This window comes from Oncorhynchus keta, chromosome 8 (assembly GCF_023373465.1).
Source record: "Oncorhynchus keta strain PuntledgeMale-10-30-2019 chromosome 8, Oket_V2, whole genome shotgun sequence".
NCBI classification, from domain to species: domain Eukaryota; kingdom Metazoa; phylum Chordata; class Actinopteri; order Salmoniformes; family Salmonidae; genus Oncorhynchus; species Oncorhynchus keta.
The window spans coordinates 18,556,312-18,576,575 of record NC_068428.1 but is presented as its reverse complement, the minus strand read 5'-3'; the positions used below and the strand labels follow the sequence as shown (position 1 = coordinate 18,576,575).

Here is a 20,264-nt window from a genome sequence, read left to right as displayed (position 1 = left end):
GGTGATACATGTTTCACTGGGCTGCCTACAGGAATCAGAAGAGGTTACTGTAAGAGCTTGTATGTGTGTGTGTGTGTGTGTGTGTGTGTGTGGGGGGGGTACCGGAGGTCCCCACAAGGAAGACCTTTCCCAGGTCCCCACGAGGTCAAAGACTATTTTAGGCTTATGGGTTAGCGTGTGTGTGCATGTGTGTGTATGTGTGTGTGAGGCAGGGGGTGAGGCAGGCAGGGTACATGAGCGAGAGCAGAGATCAGGTTGTGGGAATTTCCCTAGATGGTTATGAATCACTGTGGTGATATGCCCGAGTATCACTGGTCTGTATGAATCACACGTCCCCTACTGTAAACGACAGTCATATCAATCAATTGCCCGATCAATCAAACAGAGAAATCGATGAGGTCAATTTGTAGAGGTTTGGGTTGCATTTGAACTAATTCCATTAATGCCATTCAATGGTCCAAGCTGACTGCCTTAGTGTGAGGGACATCACGTCTATGGTAGAAAACACCCAAGATGCATGCTGCTGTCAGAACATATTGGGTTCTGACAGTAGGCCAAACAACGATGTACAGCATACAGGTAAGTGACAAAATAAAGGAAACACTTGAGTAAATTAGGGTTCTGGCGGCTCTGTTATGGTGTGGGGTGCACTTTCTTGGCATGGTTTAAGTCCACTCAACCACTTAGAGGGCAAGGTAAACACCAATTAATACACAAACATTCTGAGTGATCACCTTGGGAGTGTTTTCTTCCAGGATGACATTGTCCCCATGCACAGGTCACTAAATGGTTTGATGAGCATGAAAACGATGTAAACCATATGCCATGGCCGTCTCAGTCACCAGATCTCAACCCAATTGATCACTTATTGGAGTTTCTGAAGTGACGCCTGAGCAGCCAGGTCACCCGTGATACGAGTCAGTAGTCTACATCCATCCATGTCTGAGGACATTGAAAGATGACATGGAAACCAGCCATTAGCAGCAACAGTGAGTGCTGTTACCTTCAAGTAGGTTTTGGTTGTGCTAAAGTGTTGTGGATGGGGATGGTGGATATGCGTAAGCATTTGCCTCTGGTGCCAAAAGGTTGAATGTTCAAATCCAGCAATAGAAGTTGTTTTTGAGATTTTGGTTTTAAACCTAACCCAAACCTTAACCCTTACCTTAACCGTTCGGAGTTAATGCCTAACCTTAACTCTAACCTTAAAAATGCAGAGTTAATGCCCATGTAACCTCGCCCCTACCTAGGCTCGAAACAGGGAACCTCTGTACACGTCGACAACAGCCACCCACGAAGCATCGTTACCCATCGCGCCACAAAAGCCATGGCCCTTGCAGAGCAAGGGGAACAACTACTTCAAGGTCTCAGAGCGAGTGACGTCACCGATTGAAACGCTATTAGCGCGCACCACCGCTAATTAGCTAGCCATTTCACATCGGTTACACCTAAACTTAACCGTAAACACTTAGAAAGGTGACGTTTGCAGCAACTTTCGAAATGTGATGTTTGAGAAACATGGATGAACGTCTAATTCTGACGTGAGACTGTGAGAGCTAGTTGGCCTGAGACAGCATTTTCCAGCACTATCAACAAAACACCAATTATGACATTTCCCATAGAAAAAAGGTGTCGCATCCCTCCAATAGAGTTCCAGACACTTGTAGAATATATGCCAAGACTCATTGTAGCCCTTCTGGCTCGTGGTGGCCAAATGGTCTATTAAGACACAATGTTGTTTCATTTATTTTGGCAGTGGCCTGTACATCACCAAGTATTACCTTTACTTTACATTTTGTACACTCCATACAGATTCCGGGCCAACTGTACGCATGTGTTGTTTATTCAGTGATACCACTGAGAAACAGAGCATCTGCTGGTAGAGAATACGTCTTGCACATTCCCAGAGCCAACAGCATCATGGGAAACAGAGAGTGGAATGCTTGAGACTCACTTGACAGAAACGCAGAGGAATGAGGAAATGTATGTCACACCTCTAAGAAGCCTCAGACTGAGAAGCAGAGCTGTGTCCTCACCATATCCACAGTGTAGATTAAGCATTGTGTCCCATTACATTCCCTCACATTCTCTGGTGCAGAAAAGGAACACAAGATAGGTGCTGTGAAAAGGAATGATATTAGACATATTTGTCAACCAGTGATGTTGAACAAAACTCCTTTGCTATTAGTGGTATTGTAAATACAAATGAGTCTCTCCAGGCCAAGGTACCATGATACTGTAGGTGCACACTAGAAGGATGAGATGGTGAAGATGCATGAAACGAGAGACGACAACCGAGACCTTGCATAGTCAGGGTATCAGTGGCACCATTGTTGACGTGAGCAGTCTCCTATTGTCTTTTAATAAAGTTCTGAGCGCTCCCTACTGGCCTGTAATGTCATGGTTGAAACAATAACCCAATGCTTTCCTCGCACAGAGGCTTTGGGATCAAATCCCAACTGTCTCTGTGTATCACTGTCTTACCATCACAGTATTGAACAACCAAAGAAAGAGAATTTGAGTATGTTTATATTTGTTGGTATCTCCAGCACTGTTATAAAATTATTTAATATCCACTACCCTAACCTCAGATAGCTTAAAAATACAGAATAGCACTTTACTGTCTCCCAATCAGTAATGGAATGCTGTGTATTGTCTGTCGCTGCCTGAAAAGATCTGGCATGAAAGCCCGTTCTACCAGGAGAGAGAATGACTTATTTGGAGAAAAGGGATCCATTAGCCTGCTATTAAAGGGAGGGAATTCCACCGAGACACATTTAAAGGACAAATACAGTAACAATATCCTTTTTACTGTTGACTCAAAAGAGATGATGTCTGTCTGTCTGCTGTTATGGAACAGAGATAGAGAGGACATCCAAGGACAACCATTATCCTGCATGCTACATCCATATCATCCTGAAATGTGTTTTCAGTCTGGTTACATGTGGAATAATAACATCCAAGACACAAAATACACATTTCTTTATGTAAATTCCTTATTATACCTTAGACAATATATCTTAGGACAACTGTGAGGCAAAGTCTGCCCACCCATGAGAAGTCATACGGTTTCCTAATACCTTTGAGCTCTGCCCTGACGACTAGAGCACGCAGTCAGCTTTGTCTCTATCATCTCTCCCGCTCAGCACAATCGCTGACCCCTCCCTGGCCATCGCTATCCTCCCCTCTCTCAAAGCCTCTGTGTCCCTCAATGGCACCTTTTGTTCAAGTGATGTTGCCATTGCAAGTGGAGAAGTACCAGAAACATCTCCACAATAGATCTGCATATGAGGAAAAAAAATAGCTGGTTCAATGGGAATGGCCTAGCAACAGCTCTGACCGATCAGGACAAGAGAAAGCCTTTTAAACCTTGAACAAAATTCAGTACAAAGAGTACACAGAGTTGTTCATTACATACTTTGTTTATTGAGGGTGACACTTGTTTTTGCTGTTCTGTACACCAATGTGATTTTACAGTTTTTTGGGGGGCAAATTGGATAACAGTTAAGTGGTCTTTACATTTCACAAATGCATTGAATATCTCTCTTTGTGAAAGTAATGACAGTCTCCAATGAGGATGTCATACTCTTCACAATCCAATCTTTAAACACCATCAAAGCTTATGCTATAATCTACGGTATATGTCTATTGTTCTATTATTTATATCTTTAAAATCCCACCATTTAAATGGTTCATACAGCACCACTGGTCACTGTAGCCGTGTCTCCTCCTGCCATAACTTGTACCAATTACCTTCACTTCAGCTCCACGTGCACACAAAGATACTTGCTTAAAATGGACAGTATCTATGGCAACTGGCCCAGCAGGATTTAGTGAACAAAACATTGATGTTTCACAAAAACAACAACCAATGAATAGTCATACAAAGTCACAGAAGGCTATTAATGTCTGTGTGTGATGAGAGTAGTTTAAATATGATAGACATATCTGAAGAATGATACACAAGGTATCCATGCAGAATATTACTGTATATAAAACAAGATAATCTCCACTTGCCATAAGTCTTAATAACATCACACTCTATACAATCGTGGAGGGCTTAACAGACACTGATACCATCTTCAGACTATTGACGTCTACTAGTCAAGTGAGTGGTTAAACAGCTGATAATATACACAAAAGGAATAAACTGCACATTTCACTTTTTCATAAAAACCACTGAACACTGAATATTGCCCCAGACAGGATAGATAGTCCTTAGCACATGGTACAGTACTGTACATACAGTTGGCACATATTTATATTCTATTGTGTTATATTCTCTATTTTCACAGGACGCTTCGGGGTGTAGAAAACGTCTTTCCATCGATATTGACGTGCTCCTCATTCTACAAATGAGCTGTGAAGTGGAGCAGCAGCAGTTGTAGCAGTAGGCGATACGGTACAGTAGGTAGGGTAGGGTTAAGCCTGTGACTATCATCCTGCCTTGGCTCCCCGCCCAGTGGTGAGGCCTCCTCACAGCTCTTTCTCTGCCCCAGTTGGCCGGGGGGATGCTAGGAGACAACTGTACATCCAGGCTTAAAGTTTAGCTGGGCTCAAACCTGCTGGGGAACCCCCTGATCCCTATAGCCTGGAGGAGAGACAGGACACAGTGAGGTTACAGGTCGATAAGTAGACTGGTGAACACACCACCTGAACACATTGAGTGCAACGGTGCAGGTGAGCCCTGAACAGCCTGAGCAAACTGAGTAAAGCCATGCAGCAAGCTGGAAAATGCTTAATAGTGAAACCTTAATATACAAGACAATTACATTTGAATCTATACTGAAGAATCTTATTGAAAAATCTTCCCAGACATGCACTGCAGAGAGTATAGCGTGCTCTCTGATCTGTGATGCTGCTAGTTGCAAAGCGTGTTGTGACGGAGTCAGGGACAGTGCTGAGGACATTCAGGGCACTCCCAGCTATTTCTCCATTCCGGTCCTGCCAATGACGCCCGGTATAACGAGCATGATGGAGGACAACAAAGCCGAACAGTGTGAGAGACAGCCAGAAGGGAGGTGGTGGGATGAACAGGAACATTATCAGAGATGGAGTCGATGGACCAGGAAAAAAGCAGTGGGGGCAGCGAGTGAGAGGAGGCAGCAACATGTTGGTGGAAACACAGAGACTGTGTAGTACTACACACACAGTACGTACCATCAGAAACTTTCATCCGTTTAGGAGGACAAGCAAAGAAAAACAAAACAAGAGAAATTAGTTTTGAAACCATGGAAAGAAGACGAGACAGAAGATAGGACCCAGAGCTCAGTGGTTAGATTCAATAACAGGGTTGATAATAACAGCATGAAAATGCTCAACAGTGTTCTGGGAGCAGTCTTTCCCTCCCACACACAGAGCAATTAATACCACACTGTTATCTTGACAAAGACCTCTTCTCTAGGCAAACAATAGTAATTGTCATGATTCCAATGAATCCATCCCCTTATGTGGCTCGGAGGGAGAGAACTATAATAATGTAATCCAAGATATATATCTAAGAAATATCAGTGGGATCCATGGGGAGAAAGAACTATGTAGCTAATGTAGCCTCATTTGAATACAATACTGACTCAAGTGATAACATAAAGCAGACACAAGAGAGTGCAAGGGGAAGAACGGGGTTTGTTTGTTTATTTGGGTCCCCACTAGCTTTTGCAGAGGCAGAAGCTATTATTCTTGGGGTCCACAAAAAACACAGAGCATGACAAGTAACAAAACACTGATACACTGATAGACTAGGACAGTCACACAAATGTAAAATACACAACAACAGCACTTAAAGTTGTCCAGGGCAGCTCTAGAAGGGCAGAAATTTGACAAACTGACTTGCTGGAAAGGTGTCATCCTATGACGGTGCCACGTTGAAAGTCACTGAGGTCTTCAGTACAGACCATTCTACTGCCGATGTTTGTCTATGGCGATTGCATGGCTGTGTGCTCAGATTTATACACCTGTCAGCAACTGGTTCGGCTGAAATAGCTACATTTAGTCATTTGAAGGGGTATCCATATACTTTTTGGCCATGTGGTGTACAATAATATAAAAACATTACATGTACAACAACAAAAAACGATGTGTGTGTGTTTGTGTCTCCCCTCAAAGTCCCTGCCGTTCTATGAGATGTTCTTTAATATTTTTTTAAAGGTCATTTTGCTAGTTGCTTGAGTAATTGGACATGAAAGGAATTCCATGCGATCATTGTTCTGTATAATACTGTGTGTTGCCGTGAATTCATTTTGGACTTGGGGACTGTGAAGAGACACCTGGTGGCAGGTCTTGTGGGGTATGGGTGAATTGTTATTTGATTATGCAGGCAATCTGGAATTTCATTACATGAATACTTATCATAAACACTAGATGAGAAGCAGTTCATCGCTCGTCAACCCTCAACCAGGAAAGACTGGCATGCACGTTGTTGATCTGTATGTGCAGTTCAGGGCAAGGCGTGCTGCTCTGTTTTGAGCCAGCTGCAGCCTTGCTAGGTCTTCCTTTGCTGCACTTGACCATATTATCGGACAGTAATCAAGATGGGAGCAGACCAGAGCCTGAACAACTCGCACAGATGACTTTTGTATCAAAAACACAGAACATATTTTTTATAACAGACATACCCATCCACATCTTCACAACAACTTTGTCAAAATGAATTGACCATGATAATAGACATCCGATGTTATATCTCCTCAATGCTCACACCCTTTACACACAACTCCAGTTGAGTTTTAGGTCTTAGAGAATGTTTTGAACCATATACAATGTGTTTAGTTGTAGATGTATTTAAGACCAGCTTATATTAATCACCCATTTTGATACTGACTGTAACTCCTTGTTTATCCATTTATTGTAACCAATCATCAGTCATCTGAGTCAGTGCAGTACAAGTGGAGTGCCCTTCTCTATAAGCATGCTGAAAGTCAGTAGTTAACATGTTCTCTGAAAAATAGCATTGTTTTTTTATATATTTTTTTATTTATTTCACCTTTATTTAACCAGGTAGGCTAGTTGAGAACACCTTTATTTAACCAGGTAGACTAGTTGAGAACACCTTTATTTAACCAGGTAGGCTAGTTGAGAACACCTTTATTTAACCAGGTAGGCTAGTTGAGAACACCTTTATTTAACCAGGTAGGCTAGTTGAGAACACCTTTATTTAACCAGGTATAGTTGAGAACACCTTTATTTAACCAGGTAGGCTAGTTGAGAACAAGTTCTCATTTGCAACTGCGACCTGGCCAAGATAAAGCATAGCAGTGTGAAAAGACAACACATGGATGGAGTAAACAATTAACAAGTCAATAACACAGTAGGAAAAAAAAGGTGAGTCTATATACATTGTGTGCAAAAGGCATGAGGTAGGCGAATAATTACAATTTTGCAGATTAACACTGGAGTGATAAATGATCAGATGGTCATGTACAGGTAGAGATATTGGTGTGCAAAAGAGCAGAAAAGTAAATAAATAAAAACAGTATGGGGATGAGGTAGGTAAAAATGGGTGGGCTATTTGCCGATAGACTATGTATAGCTGCAGCGATCGGTTATCTGCTCAGATAGCAGATGTTTGAAGTTGGTGAGGGAGATAAAAGTCTCCAACTTCAGTGATTTTTGCAATTCGTTCCAGTCACAGGCAGCAGAGAACTGGAACGAAAGGAGGCCAAATGAGGTGTTGGCTTTAGGGATGATCAGTGAGATACACCTGCTGGAGCGCGTGCTACGGATGGGTGTTGCCATCGTGACCAGTGAACTGAGATAAGGCGGAGCTTTACCTAGCATGGACTTGTAGATGACCTGGAGCCAGTGGGTCTGGGGACGAATATGTAGCGAGGGCCAGCCGACTAGAGAATACAAGTCGCAGTGGTGGGTGGTATAAGGTGCTTTAGTGACAAAACGGATGGCACTGTGATAAACTGCATCCAGTTTGCTGAGTAGAGTGTTGGAAGCAATTTTGTAGATGACATCGCCGAAGTCGAGGATCGGTAGGATAGTTAGTTTTACTAGGGTAAGTTTGGCGGCGTGAGTGAAGGAGGCTTTGTTGCAGAATAGAAAGCCGACTCGATTTGATTTTCGATTGGAGATGTTTGATATGAGTCTGGAAGGAGAGTTTACAGTCCAGCCAGACACCTAGGTACTTGTATTTGGTCAAACACAATTCTCTCCATCATCGTACTAAGAGCAGGCAGCAAACTGATTGGGCAGCTGCTAGAGCAAGCACAGGGTGCTTTACTATTTTTAGGTAGTGGAATTACTTCAGCTTCCTTCCAAGCCTGTGGACACACACACTCCTTTAGGCTTTGGTTAAAGATATAGCAAATAGAGGTGGCAATACAATCTGCTACAGTTCCATTCTCATTAGTTTTCCATCAAGGTTGTCTATACCTTGTGGCTTATCATTATTGATAGATAACAATAGTTATCCCACTTCTCCCACACTAACTTGTCCAATTTCAAAACAGCAATCCTTTTCTTTCATTATTATACGTTTTTGGCTCCTGAGTGGCGCAATTGTTCAATACATCATCAATCCAGAGGGCTCTAACAGTTCTCACAGTTAATTTCTTAACAGGTGGATGCTTGTCAACAAATGAAATTAAGCATTTTAAAAATACCTCCAGTGCTGCATCTGGATTCACTTCCTCATACACATCAGACCAACATACATTTTTTACATTTTCAACAAAAGAGTCCTGAGAAAAACTTTTGTATGATCTCTTATAAATTACTTTAGGCCCAACCTTTGGCACTTTGGCTTTCCTTGTTATTGCCTCAATGTTATGGTCACCGCAGCCAATGGGAACTGATATTGCTCTTTTGCAAAGTTCTGCAGCAATAGTGAAGAGTTGTATTTGTATTCATTATGGATCACCATTAGCAGCTACTCTCCCTGGGGTCCAGCAAAATTAAGGCAGTTGATACAATTTAAAAAACATGACAATACATTCACAACACACTATGTGCCCTCAGGCCCCTACTCCACCACTACCACATATCTACAGTACTATATCCATGTGTATGTGTGTGTGTATAGTGCGTATGTTATCATGTGTGTGTATGCATGTGTCTGTGCCTATGTTTGTGTTGCTTCATAGTCTCCTCTGTTCCACAAGGTGTTTTTTTTATCAGTTTTTTAAACTCTAATTTTACTGCAAGCATTAGTTACTTGATGTGTGATAGAGTTCCATGTAGTCATGGGTCTATGTAGTACTGTGCACCTCTCATAGTCTGTTCTGGACTTGGGGACTGTGAAGAGACCTCTTGTGGCATGTCATGTGGGGTATGTATGGGTGTGTCACGGCTGTTGAAGGAGGAGGACCAAGGTGCAGTGTGGTGAGTGTACATATTCCTTTATTTAGAAACAAGATGCCGAACAAAACAATAAACACTACAAAACAAACCGTGAAGCTAAAGGCTATGTGCCCTAAACAAAGTTAACTTCCCACAAAGACAGGTGGAAAAAAATAATACCTAAGTATGGTTCTCAATCAGAGACAACGATAGACAGCTGCCTCTGATTGAGAACCACACCCGGCCAAACACAAAGAAATAGAAAACATAGAACATAGAATACCCACCCCAACTCACACCCTGACCAAACCAAAATAGAGACATAAACAGGATTTCTAAGGTCAGGGAGTGACAGGGTGTCCAAGCTGTGTGCCAGTAGTTCAAACAGACACCATGGTGCATTCAACATGTCAATACCTCTTATAAATACAAGTAGTGATGAAGTCAATCTCTCCTTCACTTTGAGCCAGGAGAGATTTTTTTTTAACCTTTATTTAACTAGGCAAGTCAGTTAAGAACAAATTCTTATTTTCAATGACAGCCTTGGAACAGTGGATTAACTGCCTGTTCAGGAGTAGAACGACAGATTTTTACCTTGTCAGCTCGGGGGTTTGAACTTGCAAGCTTCCGGTTACTAGTCCAACACTCTAACCACTAGGATACCCTGCCACCCCGATTGACATGCACATTATTAATGTTAGCTCTCTGTGTACATGTGTACATCCAAGGGCCAGCCGTGTTGCCCTGTTCTGAGCCAATTGCAATTTGCCTAAGTGCTTTTTTATGGCACCTGACCACACGACTGAACAGTAGTCAAGGTGCAACAAAACGAGAGCCTGTAGGACCTGCCTTGTTGATAGTGCTGTTAAGAAGGCAGAGCAGTGCTTTATTATGGACATACTTCTCCCAATCTTAGCTACCGTTGTATCAATATGTTTTGACCATGAAAGTTTACAATCCAGGGTTACCCCAAGCAGTTTAGTCACCTCAACTTGCTAAATTTCCACATGATTCATTACAAGATTTAATTGAGGTTTAGGGTTTAGTGAATGATTTGTCCCAAATACCATGCTTTATGTTTTAGATATATTTAGGACTAACTTATTTCTTGCCACCCACTCCGAAATTAACTGCAACTCTTTGTTAACTGTTGCAGTCATTTCAGTCGTTGTAGTAGCCGACGTGTATAGTGTTGAGTCATCTGCATAAGTAGACACTCTGGCTTTACTCAAAGTCAGTGGTATGTCTTAGTAAAGATTTAAAAAAGCAAGGGGCCTAAACAGCTACCCTGGGGAATTCCTGATTCTACCTGGATTATGTTTGAGAGAATTCCATTTAAGAACACCCTCTATGTAATGCTTTATCTACATTATAGCAGGGGGTGTAAATCCAAAACACATACATTTTTCCAGCAGCAGACTATGATCAATAATGTCAAATGCTGCACTTCAATGTACCTAACCATAAACATCAATGCCTTTCTTAACTTCTTCGATATAGGGGGCGCTCTTTAAATTTTTGGATAAAAAAAACGTTCCCGTATTAAACAAGATATTTTGTCACGAAAAGATGCTTGACTATGCATATAATTGACTGCTTTAGAAAGAAAACACTCTGACGTTTCAAAAACTGCTAAGATATTATCTGTGAGTGCCATAAAACTGATGTTACAGGCGAAAGCAAGATGATATTTCAAACAGGAAATGCCCCAGATTTTGAAGGCGCTGTGTTCCAATGTCTCCTTATATGGCTGTGAATGCGCCAGTAATGAGCTTACACTTTCTGTCATTTCCCAAAGGTGTCTGCAGCATTGTGACGTATTTGTAGGCATATCATTGGAAGATTGACCATAAGAGACTACATTTACCAGGTGCTCGCTTGGTGTTCTCCGTCGAAATTATTGCGTAATCTCCAGCTGCGTGTATTTTTCCATTCGCTTCAGAGGAGAAACCAAACTGCCACGAATGATTTATCATCGAATAGATATGAACAAAACGGAGCGATTTCTCCTACACAAATAATCTTTTTGGAAAAACGGAACATTTGCTATCTAACTGAGAGTCTCCTCATTGAAAACATCCAAAGTTCTTCAAAGGTAAATTATTTTATTTGAATGCTTTTCTTGTTTTTGTGAAAATGTTGCCTGCTGAATGCTAGGCTTAATGCTATGCTAGCTATCAATACTCTTACACAAATGCTTGTGTAGCTATGGTTGAAAAGCATATTTTGAAAATCTGAGATGACAGTGTTGTTAACAAAAGGCTAAGCTTGTGAGTGAATATATTTCTTTCATTTCATTTGCAATTTTCATGAATAGTCAACATTGCGTTATGGTAATGAGCTTGAGGCTATGATTACGCTCCCAGATACGGGATTGCTCGACGCAAGAAGTTAAAAACAATACACAGTAGTATATATTTTTAAATCTGCATAATTAGTTAAAATAAATTAATGTTAGAAGGCAATATTAAACTAGGGAGATTGTGTCACTTCTCTTGCGTTCATTGCACGCAGAGTCAGGGTATATGCAACAGTTTGGGCTGCCTGGCTCGTTGCAAACTAATTCGCCAGAATTTTACGTAATTATGACATAACATTGAAGGTTGTGCAATGTAACAGGAATATTTATACTTATGATAAAATACGGAATGGTTCCGTATTTCACTGAAATAATAAATGTTTTATTTTGAAAATGATAGTTTCTGGATTTGACCATATTAATGACCTAAGGCTCGTATTTCTGTGTGTTATTATGTTATAATTAAGTCTATGATTTGATATTTGATAGAGCAGTCTGACTGAGAGATGGTAGGCAGCAGCAGGCTCGTAAGCATCCATTCAAACAGCACTTTCGTGCATTTGCCAGCAGCTCTTCGCAATGATTCAAGCATTGCGCAGTTTATGATTTCAAGCCTATCCACACCCGAGATTAGGCTGGTGTAACCGATGTGAAATGGCTAGCTAGATAGCGGGGTACGTGCTTATAGAGTTTCAAACGTCACTCGCTCTGAGACTTGGAGTAGCTGTTCCCCTTGCTCAGGAAGGGCCGCGGCTTTTGTGGAGCGATGGGTAATGATGCTTCGAGGGTGGCTGTTGTCGATCTGTTCCTGGTTCGAGCCCAGGTAGGGGTGAGGAGGGGGACGGAGGCTATACTGTTACACTGGCAATACTAGAGTGCCTATAAGAACATCCAATAGTCAAAGGTATATGAAATACAAATGGTATAGAGAGAAATAGTCCTATAATTTCTATAATACCCTCAACCTAAAACTTCTTACGTGGGAATATTGAAGACTCGTGTTAAAAGGAACCACCAGCTTTCATATGTTCTCATGTTCTGAGCAAAGAACTTAAAAGTTAGCTCTTTTACATGGCACATATTGCACTTTTACTTTCTTCTCCAACACTTTGTTTTTGCATTATTTAAACCAAATTGAACATGTTTCATTATTTATTTGAGGCTAAATTGATTTGATTGATGTATTTTATTAACTTAAAATAAAAGTGTTCATTCAGTATTGTTGTAATTGTCATTATTACAAATAAATAAATAAATACATGTTCTTTTAAAATCGGCCGATTAATCGGCATCGCGGTTTTTAGTCCTCCAATAATCGGTATCGGCGTTGAAAAATCATAATCGGTCTACCTCTAATAGACAACAACACTTTTTTCACCTCTTCCACGCAGACTTTATGGAATTCAGAAGTACAACTCTTGTCTTGAAAAATTTGGTCAAATATACTTGGATGTATAGTATCAGCTTTGTTGCTGGCATGTCATCCCTAAGTTTGCTTATCTTGCCAATGAAAAAGGCATTCAATTAGTTGGCAATATCAGTGGGCTTTGTGATGAATGAGCCATCTAATTCAATGAATGACGGAGCCGAGTTGGCTTTTTATCCCCAACATTTCAATTAAGTGCCTCAAAGCTTTTTACTATAAAAAAGCTTTTTACTTTTTACTTTTATTTTTCTATTTATTTCATTTAGTCATATGATTTCTTAATTTGCAGTCCATTTGCCAATTCAGCTGGGCTGCCAGAATTATTTGCCATACCTTTTGCCTCATCCCTATCAACCATACAATTTTTTAATTCTTCATCAATCCAAGGGGATTGAACAGTTTTTACAGTAATTTTCTTAATGGGTGCATGCTTATTAATAACTGGAATAAGCAATTTCATAAATGTGTCAAGTGCAGCATCTGGTTGCTCCTCATTACACACCACAAACCAACAAATATTATTTACATTAGCAACATAGGAATCACTGCAAAACTTATTGTATGACCTCTTATACACTATATTAGGCCCAGCCTTTGGAACTTTGGTATTCCTAGATATGGCTATTATATTGTGATCACTACATCCTATAGATTTGGATACTGCTTTAAAGCAAATTTATGCAGCATTTGTAAAGATGTGATCAATACACGTTGATGATTTAATTCCTGTGCTGTTTGTAACTACCCTGGTAGGTTGATTGACAACCTAAACATTATCAAGCATTTTACACATATTATCCAGATACTGACTTTTAGCACTTGGTGGTCTAGAGCAGCTTCCAACACGAATGGGCTTTATGTGAGGCAGATGAACCTGTAGCCATATTACTTCAAAAGTATTTAACAATAGATCGTCTCTAAGCTTTACAGGAATGTGGTTCTGAATATAGATCGCAACATCGCCCCCGTTGCCATTTCTGTCTTTTCGGCAGAGGTTATAACCATGTATGCTACCACTGTATCATCTAAGGTATTATCTAAGTGAGTTTCAGAGATAGAATGTGCATTTTATCTGTTACAAGCAAGTTATTGACTTCATGGACCTTGTTTCTCAGGCTGCATATGTTAATATGAGCTATTTTCTAGCACTTTTCTGGGTTGCTTGATTGTTTTGAATGCTTTACTGGGAAGCTTATCAGAAGTAGACTTGCTCATGTTATTTATATTGGAGCTGATAGTGCAGGGTGAGCTGCACAAAGTGGTCTTCCTACTAGGGCATGCTGCCTAGGTGCTAACAGTGTAACTCTGGTTCATAGGCTCATGTTTAAAGCATACAATAGCTGTAGGATAAACAGAGGTATTCGGTGCAATTAGGGGCACATAAAATAATAATCATAACGCAGCATTATGACGACTCATTGTCACAATGGTAGGGATTAACTGAGCTGGTCTTGGATCATTGAAAAGTCATAGTTTCAACACAGCCTTGAAATGTGTGGCCAGAGTCCAGGAGCCACAATGATTTGGATGGACTGTCATTCCTGTAGAGTATCTTCTGTTTCCAGAAGGTGTCAAAGTTATCTATAAAAGCGACTCCAGCAGAGCTACAATAATATTTTAGCCAGATGTGCAATGCCAGCAGTCTGCCTAATCTTTCACACCCGCGGCCCAACGATGGTACTGGACCTGAAATGATTGGCCGTTTTTCGGAGTCTTTTAATACTAAAATTAGTTTTCTAAAATCAGTTTTCAAATGTTCTGAGTTAGCCCTCCTGATGTCGTTTGACCCAACATGGACTACGACAGTGTCAGCTCCCGGCACCTGTGGTAGCACAGTTGGAAGCAGCCTTGTTATGTCCTGTACACATGCTCCTGGGTAGAACGGCCGGAAGCAGCCTTGGAAAGTCCTGTACTCGTGCTCCTGGGTAGCACAGGGTTTTTGCCTTGGGAACCGAGATGTTTCTCACCATAAAGCTGCCTATGATGACAGCTCACGGTCTGATGAGGGTGGGAGCTCAGAGGATCTGAACCCGAGGTAGAAGCCACCGGAGAGGGAGACAGAACCGAGGATGAAGACGCAGGTACCTCCTGATCCGATCTTGAATGGGAATCCCCCAAGGAAGAAAGCGCCGGAACCTCTGGATCCAGGGCGGCAAAGCTGTTTCTGCTCTGTATCAGATCAGGGTTGAACATCTCCAAGGAGACCCCCGATGACAAAGGATGCCTTCTTCGACTTCCACAGTGAGTGACTTACCTCCATGGCTGATTGGTTGAGTCGAGAACAGCTCCATTCTCCAGGGAAGGTGGAGACCCCTTCAGGGATAGAACCCTGCTGAGCACCGGCCAGTCGGCTGTGGAGAGCCGACATGGGGGCGAAACTTCCACCAGAGCGGCTTCCGGCTACTGGGGTGGAAGAAAAAGAAAAAGTAGGCGTGCGTGGATTCCCTGGCAGTTTGTGCAGGTTTGCTACTTGCTTGCTAAGAGCCTGTAGTCCTCCGCAAGCAGTTGCTACATTGAAAGTCAGCACAGTCCACAATGTGATCACTGATCATCCCTAAAGCCAAAACCTCATTTGGCCGCCTTTCCTTCCAGTTCTCTGCTGCCTGCGACTGGAACGAATTGCAAAAGAAGTTGGAGACTTTTATTTCCCTCACCAACTTTAAACATCTGCTATCTGAGTAGCTAACCGATCGCTGCAGCTGTACATAGTCCATCGGTATATAGCCCACCCAATTTACCTACCTCATCCCCATACAGTTTTTATTTTACTTACTTACTTTTCTGCTATTTTGCACACCAGTATCTCTACCTGCACATGTTCATCTGACAATTTATCACTCCAGTGTTAATCTGCTCAATTGTAATTATTCACTCATATGGCCTATTTATTGCCTACCTCCTCATGCCTTTTGCACACCATGTATATAGATTATTTTTTTCCTACTATGTTATTGACTTGTTTCTTTTTTATTGTTTACTCCATGTGTAACTCTGTGTTGTTGTCTGTTCACACTGTTATGCTTTATCTTTGCCATGTCGCAGTTGCAAATGAGAACTTGTTCTCAACTATCCTACCTGGTTAAATAAAGGTGAAATAAAAAATAAAAAATTGTCCCGGAACAAAGCAAAGTAGTGATGTTGGGTGGGCGGGCGGGTGGGTGCAGCAGCGATCGGTTCAAGAGCATATATTTAGATTTACTAGCATTGAAGAACAGTTGGCGGCCACGGAAGGAGTGTTGTATGGCATTGAAGCTCGTTTGGAGGTTTGTTAGCACAGTGTCCAAAGAAGGGCCAGCTGTTTACAGAATGGTGTCGTCTGCGTAGAGGTGGATCAAGGAATCACCCGCAGCAAGAGCGACATCGTTGATATATACAGAGAAAAGAGTCGGCCCGAGAATTGAATCCTGTGGTACACCCATAGAGACTGCCAGAGTTCCGGACAACAGGCCTTCCAATTTGACACACTGAACTCTATCTGAGAAGTAGTTGGTGAACCAGGCGAGGCAGTCATTTGAGAAACCAAGGCTGTTGAGTCTGCCGATAAGAATACAGCGATTGACAGCGTCGAAAGCCTTGGCCAGGTCGATGAAGACGGCTGCACAGTACTCTTTTATCGATGGCGGTTATGATATCATTTAGGACCTTGAGCGTGGCTGAGGTGCACCTGTGACCAGCTCGGAAATCAGATTGTACAGCGGAGAAGGTGCGGCGGGATTCGAAATGGTCAATGGATATAGGTCTGTAACAGTTGGATACAGGTCTGTAACAGTTTGGGTCTAGTGTCACCCCCTTTGAAGAGGGGGATGACCACAGCAGTTTCCCAATCTTTAGGAATTTCGGACGATACGAAAGAGAGGTTGAACAGCAAGTAATAGGGGTTGCAAAAATGGCAGTGGATAATTTTAGAAAGAGAGAGTCCGGATTGTCTAGCCCAGCTGATTTGTACGGGTCCAGGTTTTGCAGCTCTTTGAGAACATCAGCTATCTGGATTTGGGTAAAGGAGAAGCTGGGGAGGCTTGGGCAAGTAGCTGCGGGGAGTGCAGAGCTGTTGGCCGGGGTTGGGGTAGCCAGGAGGAAAGCATGGTCAGCCGTAGAGAAATGCTTATTGAAATTCTTGATTATCGTGGTTTTATCGATGGTGACAGTGTTTCCTAGCCTTGGTGCAGTGGTGGGCAGCTGGGAGTAGGTGATCTTATTCTCCATGGACTTTACAGTGTCACAAAACCTTTTGGAGTTAGAGCTACAGGATGCTAATTTCTGTTTGAAAAAGCTAGCCTTTGCTTTCATAACTGACTGTGTATATTGGTTCCTGACTTCTCTGAAAAGTTGCATATCACGAGGACTATTCGATGCTAGTGCAGTACACCACAGGATGTTTTTGTGCTGATCGAGGGCAGTCAGGTCTGGAGTGAACCAAGGCTATATCTGTTCTTAGTTCTACATTTTTTGAAAGGGGCATGCTTATTTAAGATGGTGAGGATAGCATCCTCTACTGACGGGATGAAGTCAATATCCTTCCAGGATACCCGGGCCAGGTAGATTAGAAAGGCCTGTTCACAGAAGTGTTTTAGGGAGCGTTTGACAGTGATGAGGGGTGGTTGTTTGACCGCGGACCCATCACGGATGCAGGCAATGAGGCAGTGATCGCTGAGATACTGATTGAAAACAGCAGAGGTGTATTTGGAGAGCAGGTTGGTCAGGATAATATCAATGGGGGTGCCCATATTTACAGATTTAGGGTTGTAGCTGGTGGGTTCCTTGATCATTTGTGTGAGATTGAGGGCATCTAGCTAAGATTGTAGGACAGCCGGAGTGTTAAGCATATCCCAGTTTAGGTCACCTAACAGAACGAACTCTGAAGATAGATGGGTGGCAATAAATCCACATATGGTGACCAGGGCACAGCTGGGAGCTGAGGGGGATCTGTAACAGGCGGCAACAGTGAGATACTTATTTCTGGAGATTTTTTGGACATTTTTTATATTAGAAGCTCGAACTGTTTGGGCATAGACCTGGAAAGTATGACAGAACTTTGCAGGCTATCTCTGCAGTAGATTGCAACTCCTCCCCCTTTGGCAGTTCTATCTTGATAGAAAATGTTGTAGTTGGGGATGGAAATTTCAGAATTTTTGGTGGCCTTCCAAAGCCAGGATTCAGACACGGCAAGGACATCAGGGTTGGCGGAGTGTGCTAAAGCAGTGAGTAAAACAAACTTAGGGAGGAGGCTTCTGATGTTAACATGCATGAAACCAAGGCTTTTACGGTTACAGAAGTCAACAAATGAGAGCGCCTGGGGACACACAGGGCCTGGGTTAACCTCTACATCACCCGAGGAACAGAGGAGGAGTAGGATGATGGTACCGCTAAAGGCTATCAGAACTGGTTGTCTCGTGCGTTGTGAACAGAGAATAAAAGGAGCAGATTTCTGGGCGTGGTAGGATAGATTCGGGGCATAATGTACAGTAGGATGCGGGTACAGTGGAGGTAAACCTAGGCATTGAGTGACGATAAGAGAGGTTGCATCTCTGGAGGCACTAGTTATGAGGTCACCGCATGTGTGGGAGGTGGGACAAAAGAGCTATCTGACGCATGTTGAGTGGGACTAGGGGCTCTGCAGTAAAATAAAACAATGATAACTACCCTAAACAGTATACAAGGCATATTGACATTAGAGAGAGACATAAAGCGAGGCATAAAGCAATCACAGGTGTTGATTGGGCCAGCTAGCTAAGTCAACAACGGGTAAGACAACAACAGCTAATCGGCTGACAACAACAACAGGTAAAATGGCGATGAATAGGCAGAGAGGGTCAGTTAACTACACACAGGGTCTGAGTTCGAGGCTGACAGATAAACTAAATAAACTAAATGGAGTACCATGATTAATGAACAGTCCAGCATGCATCAGCTATGTAGCCAAGTCATCATAGGGTCCAGTGAACAGAAATGGATGAAACAGGGAAGCCGTTAGGTAGTCGTTACTACGCTAGCCGGGAGATGCGCCTGTCTCGAGGCTAACTGGTGCTAGCTTTGGGACAAGGGTGTCAACGATGTCCGGCAAAGGCCAGTTGAGGGCACATCAGATGGAATTATATCGGCAGACCAGTCATGATGCATCGGCGCTATGATGACGTCGCGTCCCGTGCTAAGATATGATCAATACAAGTGGATGTCGCAGATCCAACACTATTGGTATGTACTCTAGTCGGGTGAGCGATAACCTGGGTCATATTATAGGCTTTAGTCACAGTTAGAAGCTTCCTATTGAGAGGATAGCTAGTTGCTAACCAGTCACTGTTCAGGCCATGCAGAAAATAGTCCTCCCTGTTAACATCACACACACTATCAAGCATTGCACACATATTATCCAAATCCTGACTGTTATCACTTGGTGGCCTATTGTAGCACCCCAAAATAAGAGGCTTTAGATGAGGCAGATGAACTTGTAACCACAACATTTCAACAACTTTTGACATGAGATCCCATCAAAGCTTTACAGGAATACGGCTCTGGATATACTGTATACCGCAAGATCCTCTTCCATAGGCATTCCTGTCCTTTCTGTAGATGTTATATCCTTGTATTGCTACTGATGTATCATCAAATGAATTATCTAGGTGAGTTTCAGAGATGAACAGCATATGAACGTTATCGTTAGCAAGTTATTGATTTCATTATCCTTATTTCTAAGGCTAACTATATTAATATGGGCTATTCTTAGCCCTTTCCTGGGTAGCTTATCGGAGATAGACATAATATGGAGAAAAATATATAAGTAAAATAAAAACATTGTTAGCTAGTAGTCAGTTAATCAGGCACTTGTGAATGTTAGTTGGTGTATATATATATATATATATATATATAGTGCCTTGCGAAAGTATTCGGCCCCCTTGAACTTTGCGACCTTTTGCCACATTTCAGGCTTCAAACATAAAGATATAAAACTGTATTTTTTTGTGAAGAATCAACAACAAGTGGGACACAATCATGAAGTGGAACGACATTTATTGGATATTTCAAACTTTTTTAACAAATCAAAAACTGAAAAATTGGGCGTGCAAAATAATTCAGCCCCTTTACTTTCAGTGCAGCAAACTCTCTCCAGAAGTTCAGTGAGGATCTCTGAATGATCCAATGTTGACCTAAATGACTAATGATGATAAATACAATCCACCTGTGTGTAATCAAGTCTCCGTATAAATGCACCTGCACTGTGATAGTCTCAGAGGTCCGTTAAAAGCGCAGAGAGCATCATGA

At 42.0% G+C, this 20,264-nt stretch overlaps 1 protein-coding gene across 1 annotated transcript in view; it reads right to left on the bottom strand.

Annotated features, from left to right (window-relative positions):
• Positions 1-3,400: 3,400 nt before the first annotated feature.
• The window catches only part of LOC118386929 (protein stum homolog), a 43,542-nt gene continuing 26,678 nt past the window's right edge, over positions 3,401-20,264 (bottom strand). The window contains exon 3 of the mRNA XM_035774938.2: positions 3,401-4,588. Coding sequence (XP_035630831.1) covers positions 4,554-4,588 — 35 coding nt within the window. The 3' untranslated portion in view covers positions 3,401-4,553. The remainder of the gene's footprint in view (positions 4,589-20,264) is intronic.